We start from the raw sequence: 6,827 nt of genomic DNA, 5'->3' as shown, positions 1-6,827 counted from the left end.
TACATATGTCCACATATCTCTTCCCTCTGGCATCTCCCTCCCTCCCACCCTCCCTATCCCACCCCTCTAGGTGGTCACAAAGCACTGAGCTGATCTCCATATGCTATGCAGCTGCTTCCCACTAGCTATCTATTTTACGTTTGGTAGTGTATATATGTCCATGCCACTCTCACTTTCTCCCAGCTTACCCTTCCCCCTCCCAATATCCTCAAGTCCATTCTCTAGTAGGTCTGCATCTTTATTCCTGTCTTGCCCCTAGGTTCTTCTGACCAATTTTTTTTCTTTTTGTAGATTCCATATATATGTGTTAGCATACGGTATTTGTTTTTCTCTTTCTGACTTCACTCTTCACACTAGGTCCATCCACCTCACTACAAATAACTCAATTTCGTTTATTTTTATGGCTGAGTAATATTCCATTGTATATATGTGCCATATCTTCTTTATCCATTCATCTGTTGATGGACACTTAGGTTGCTTCCATGTCCTGGCTATTGTAAATAGAGCTGCAATGAACATTGTGGAACATGACTCTTTGAATTATGGTTTTCTCAAGGTATATGCCCTGTAGTGGGATTGCTGGGTTGTATGGTAGTTCTATTTTTAGTTTTTTAAGGAACCTCCATACTGTTCTCCATAGTGGCTGTATCAATTTACATTCCCATCAACAGTGCAAGAGTGTTCCCTTTTCTCCACACCCTCTCCAGCATTTATTGTTTGTAGATTTTTTGATGATGGCCATTCTGACCAGTGTGAGGTGATATCTTATTATAGTTTTGATTTGCATTTCTCTAATGATCAGTGATGTTGAGTATCCTTTCATGTGTTTGTTGGCAATCTGTATATCTTCTTTGGAGAAATGTCTATTTAGGTCTTCTGCCCATTTTTGGATTGGGTTGTTTTTTTGTTATTGAGCTGCATGAGTTGCTCGTATGTTTTGGAGATTAATCCTTTGTCAGTTGCTTCATTTGCAAATACTTTCTCCCATTCTGAGGGTTGTCTTTTGGTCTTGTTTATGGTTTCCTTTGCTGTGCAAAAGCTTTGAAGTTTCATTAGGTCCCATTTGTTTATTTTTGGTTTTATTTCTGTTTCTCTAGGAGGTGGGTGAAAAAGGATCTTGCTGTGATTTATGTCATAGAGTGTTCTGCCTAAGAGTTTGATGGTGTCTGCCCTTACATTTTGGTCTTTAATCCATTTTGAGTTTATTTTTGTGTATGGTTTTAGGGAGTGTTCTAATTTCCTTCTTTTACATGTAGCTGTCCAGTTTTCCCAGCACCACTTATTGAAGAGGCTTTCTTTTCTCCATTGTATATTCTTGCCTTCTTTATCAAAGATAAGGTGACGATATGTGTGTGGGTTTATCTCTGGGCTTTCTCTCCTGTTCCATTGATCTATATTTCTATTTTTGTGCCAGTACCATACTGTCTTGATTACCATATCACTGATGAACATAGATGCAAAAATCCTCAACAAAATACTAGCAAACAGAATCCAACAGCACATTAAAAGGATCATACACCATGATCAAGTGGGGTTTATCCCAGGAATGCAAGGATTCTTCCATATATGCAAATCAATCAACGTGATACACCATCTTAACAAATTGAAGGAGAAAAACCATATGATCATATCAATAGATGCAGCAAAAGTTTTCCACAAAATTCAACACTCATTTATGATAAAAACCCTGCAGAAAGTAGGCATAGAGGGAACTTTCCTCAACATAATAAAGGCCATATATGACAAACCCACAGCCAACATCATCCTTAATGGTGAAAAACTGAAACCATTTCCACTAAGGTCAGGAAGAAGACAAGGTTGCCCACTCTCACCACTATTATTTAACATAGTTTTGGAAGTTTTAGCTACAGCAATCAGAGAAGAAAAAGAAATAAAAGGAAACCAAATCAGAAAAGAAGAAGTAAAGCTGTCACTGTTGGCAGATGACATGATACTATATATAGAGAATCCTAAAGATGCTACCAGAAAACTACTAGAGCTAATCAATGAATTTGGTAAAGTAGCAGGATACAAAATTAATGCACAGAAATCTCTTGCATCCCTATACACTAATGATGAAAAATCTGAAAGAGAAATTAAGGAAACACTCCCATTTACCATTGCAACAAAAAGAATAAAATATCTAGGAATAAACCTACCTAAGGAGACAAAAGATCTGTATGCAGAAAATTTTAAGACACTGATGAAAGAAATTAAAGATGATACAAATAGATGGAGAGATATACCATGTTCCTGGAAGAATCAACATTGTGAAAATGACTATACTCCCCAAAGCAATCTACAGATTCAGTGCAATCCCTTTCAAACTACCACTGGCATTTTTCACAGAACTAGAACAAAAAAATCACACAATTCGTATGTAAACATAAAAGACCCCGAATAGCCAAAGCAATCTTGAGAAAGAAAAATGGAGCTGGAGGAATCAGGCTCCCTGACTTCAGAATCAGCCTCCCTGCCTTCCCTTCAAAGCTACCGTAATCAAGACAGTATGGTACTGGCAGAAAAACAGGAATATAGATTAAGTTCATTCTTTAATAGTTTTTCACTTTCAGGTTGGATAATTTCTACTGACATACTTTCAAGTTCATTGAATCTTTCTTTTCTCATCTCTAGTATGCTGTTAAACCCAGTCAATGAGGATTTTTAAATTTCAGATAACTGCATTTTAGAGTTCTAGAGTTTTCTTTTGGTTCTTACAGTTTCTTATTTTCTGCTGAGATTTCTCATCTATGCATTTATTATGACATTTTCTTTTATGTATTTGAACATAAATAATAGCTGCTTCAGAATCCTTTGCTGCTAGTTTTAATGTCTGAACCATTTCAGGCATTGCCTTTTCTCTTGATTATGGGTCACATTTTCTGTTTCTTCATGATTCTTGTAATTTTGGATTTTTTTCTGGACACTGTGAATGATAGATACATTGTAGAGACATTATTCCACTGTGTTCTTCCAAAGTGTATTGATTTTTGTTTTATCAAGCAGTTAACTTGGCAGAACTCATATTCCAAACTCTGTGTCCCCCTTGACAAAAAGTGTCTATTTAGTTCTTTTTGCCTTAGCTGGGCTTTAGTCTGTCATGAGCATGCTTAGTTAAGGGGTTAGCCAGAGATTTTGGCAGAGTTTATTTGCAGAATTTGGGGTTCCCCTTTTGTAGTTCTTTTTCTGAGATTTCCCTTTCTTACTTTCCAGCTGCTGCTGTTCTCCCACACTGTGCTCTGAGTCCTCAGTAACCTTGCAGCACCAACTGGCATCTTCCCTCGGAAAAAATGCCATAAAAGTGGCAGTCTAACCCTGTGTTCCCTGCCATTCACCATTCTGTTAGCTCCTTTCTACTTTCTGATTTGGTTGCTCTCCAGTGTCTTGGGATTGTTGTTTGATTATATTTTGTGTAGACTTTATGTTATCTGCAGGAGGGTTGGTTTGATAGAAGGTACTGCACTATTAATGGGAGTAGAACTCCTTGCATAGCTTTTTTTTTAATGTGGTAAAAATACATATAACATAAAATTTACCACTTCAGCCTTTTTTTTCTTTTTTTTTTTTTTTCTTTTTTGCGGTACGCGGGCCTCTCACTGTTGTGGCCTCTCCCGTTGCGGAGCACAGGCTCCGGACGCGCAGGCTCAGCGGCCACGGCTCACGGGCCCAGCCGCTCCGTGGCGTGTGGGATCTTCCCAGACCGGGGCACGAACCCGTGTCCCCTGCATCGGCAGGCGGACTCTCAACCACTGTGCCACCAGGGAAGCCCCACTTTAGCCATTTTTAAGTGTACCACTCAGGGGCATTGATTGCATTTACAGTCTTGTTCATCGGTTACCACTGTCTATACCCAAAACATTTTCTTACCCAAACAAACTCTGCGCCCCAAAAGCAGTACATCCCCACTCCCTCTCCCCCAGCCCCTGGTGTCCTCTATTACACTTCTGTCTCTATAAGTTTGCCTGTTCTACATATTTCACATGAGTGGAATCCTGCGGTATTTGTTTTTTTGTGTCTGGCTTATTTCAGTTTTAGCATAATGTTTTCAAGTTTCATCTGTGTTGTAGAATGTATCAGAATTCTTTTTAAGTGTGAATAATATTCCATTGTATGTTCACACCACATTTTATTTATCTATTCATCTGTTGATGGATATGTTTCCACATATTTGCTGTTGTGAATAATGAATGCTGTTATGAACATGGATGTACAAGTATCTGTTTGAGTTCCTACTTTGATTTATTTGGGGTATATACCTGTAAGTGGAGTTGCTGGATCAGACGGTAATTCTTTAACTTCTTGAGGAACTGCCAAACTGTTTTCCACAGTGGCTATACCATTTTATATTCCCACTAGCAATGTACAAGTTTCCAGTTTCTAAAAATTCTCACCCATATGTGTTATTTTCCTTTTATTTATTGTCTATTATTATAGTCATCCTAGTGGGTATTAAGTGGTATCTCATTGTGATTTGGATTTTCATTTCTCTAATGACTAATTATGTTGAGTATCTTTTCATGTCCTTGTTGATGGTTTATATATCTTTGGAGAAATGTCTACTCAAGTCTTTTGCCCATTTTTTGAGTTGTCTTTTTATTGTCTTGACATATTCTGGTTATTAAATGCTTATCAGACATAGTTTGCAAATATTTTTTCCCATTCTGCAGTTTCTTTTCACTCTGAGTGTCTTCCGATGCACAAAAGTTTTTGATTTTGATGAAATCCAATTTATCTAGTTTTTCTTTTGTTGCTTATGCCTTTGGTGTCATATCTTAGACTTGTTGCCAAATCCAAAGTCATGAAAATTTACCCCTGTTTTCTTCCAGGAGTTTTATGGTTTTAGCTCTTATGTTTGTTTTTCATCCATTTTGTGTTAATTTCTGTATATGGTGGGAGGTAGGGATGCAACTTTACTCTTTTGCATGTGGAAATCCAATTTTCCCAGCAGTATCTGTTGAAGAGATATTCTTTCCATTGATGGACTTGACACCATTGTCAAAAGTCAGTTGGCCATATATGTAAGGGTTTATTTCTGGATGCTCAGTTCTATTCCATTATTCTCTATATATCTACCCTAAAGCCAGTAAGTTTTGAAATTGGGAACTGTGTATGCTCCAACTTTGTTTCTTTTTCAAGATTGTTTTGGCTCTTCAAGGCCTCTCACATTTTCATATGAATTTGAGTATTGGTTTTTCTACTTCTACAAATGTATAAATTTTTTTTAACTTGCTTTTTGGATTCTGATTATTTTAGAGATTTATTCATGTTAATACAGACATATAATTACTTAATGGATTATAAAGAAGTGTCTAAACACTTTATTAATAAACAATGTTTTGCTTTTATAAGGAATGCCACAATGAACATTCTTTGAATGCCTCTTGTCCACATGTTGTAAAGTGTCTTTAGGACAGTAGTTCACAACCTGGGCAGTTTTGCTTGCAAGGAAACATTTGGCAGTCTTTGGAGACATTTTTGATTATCAAGACTAAGAGGAGGGGTGCTGCAGGCATCTAGTGGGTAGAGACCAGGGACACTATTAAGCATCCTACAATGCAAAAACAAATTCCCACCCACCCTATTACAAAGTATTATCCAAATTATACACTTTGTTAATAGTACTGAGGTTGAGAAACTATGCTCTGGGGCATATACTTAGAAGTGGAATTTATAAAGCCCTAGGGTATGTGCAGTTTTTTAGTATTATATGAAATGGGTTTCTGTAAAATGTGACAAAGATATTATTTCCAATTCAAATAAAGGTTTGGAATATCTGAAATTAAAGTTTCTTTGGTGATGCTGGTATCTAACAGTTATAAGCAATTTAATTATCTTAAACCAGATACAATAGCAGCATTATCCAGAGTTAACTAATTTGTTACTTACCCAGAGGGTGCACATAATTTAACTTCATGAACTGAAATACAGCAGTACTTCCTGCCTGATTAAAAGAATGAGAGAAAAATTAGTGTGAAAAATGTAGAATTTTTTTCTGGCAAAGATGGTTGTTAAATATTGAAAGCTTAAAGGTTTGAAAATTTTTTCTAAGTGTGATTTAAATTCGTTTTTAAACTGAAGACAGGGGAATGAACCTAAAGAATTTTGAGACCCACTTTTAAGCCTATAAGACCCATGACTCCCCCTTTGAAAATCTGATGAAAGTTATGGCCCCAGAACTACGTGCATGTTTGTGTACATACAATTTTGTGTATGATTTTTGGGTGGTTTATGCATGCTCCTGAAGCCCATTCATGGACCACTCCTACCTGCCTTGAACCTTCTAGATTTCCAGATTCAGGACTTTGGTAATAAAACTCTTAAAATGCTAAAAATAAGATATATGTATTTGAAACTATCACTGAATAGTAAAGACACAGCTCTATATTGTTCGTGTCTTATTTGCCAAATGCACAAGACTCAGTGATAGGATTCTTTAAGTTCTTCAACATTAAATGAATGAATACAGATCTGATTTTAATATCTATAACCTTCAATTTTTTTTTCTTTTTACTAGGCATATGCAGCGGTGCTATGGCAACAAGCTAATGAAAACAGACGCAATTCAACTGAAAAAGCATGTTTTGGAATCTCCCTACCAGAAGAAAGACTTAATGACTTTCGTGATGAACAAATTGGACAGTTGCAGGAGCTGATGCAAGAAGCCACTAAACCCAATAGGCAGTTTAGTATTACTGAGTCCAGGAAACCAAAATTTTAGTCTATACAATAAAGTTTAACAAAGCATTTCAAATTCAGAGCCCCTTATTTTAACTGTCATTGGTTTTAAAAAATTATTTCTTAAGCTTCTAGGCTTTGAGAATGCCTGG

At 36.6% G+C, this 6,827-nt stretch overlaps 1 protein-coding gene and 1 long non-coding RNA gene across 4 annotated transcripts in view; one reads left to right on the top strand and one right to left on the bottom strand.

Annotated features, from left to right (window-relative positions):
* SDHAF3 (succinate dehydrogenase complex assembly factor 3) overlaps window positions 1–6,744 on the top strand; it is an 81,833-nt gene extending 75,089 nt beyond the window's left edge. For both annotated transcript variants that reach the window (XM_019927754.3, XM_019927746.3), the window contains one exon: window positions 6,515–6,744. In XM_019927754.3, coding sequence (XP_019783313.1) covers window positions 6,515–6,718 — 204 coding nt within the window. In that variant the 3' untranslated portion in view covers window positions 6,719–6,744. The remainder of the gene's footprint in view (window positions 1–6,514) is intronic.
* LOC117313588 (uncharacterized) overlaps window positions 1–6,827 on the bottom strand; it is a 214,008-nt gene that overhangs the window by 22,858 nt on the left and 184,323 nt on the right. For both annotated transcript variants that reach the window (XR_004528115.2, XR_012333958.1), the window contains one exon: window positions 5,887–5,941. This is a non-coding gene — a long non-coding RNA (uncharacterized lncRNA). The remainder of the gene's footprint in view (window positions 1–5,886; window positions 5,942–6,827) is intronic.

Source organism: Tursiops truncatus, chromosome 9 (genome assembly GCF_011762595.2).
Source record: "Tursiops truncatus isolate mTurTru1 chromosome 9, mTurTru1.mat.Y, whole genome shotgun sequence".
NCBI classification, from domain to species: domain Eukaryota; kingdom Metazoa; phylum Chordata; class Mammalia; order Artiodactyla; family Delphinidae; genus Tursiops; species Tursiops truncatus.
Note: the sequence above shows the minus strand (reverse complement) of the source record. Positions and strands in the feature narration are given on the sequence as shown.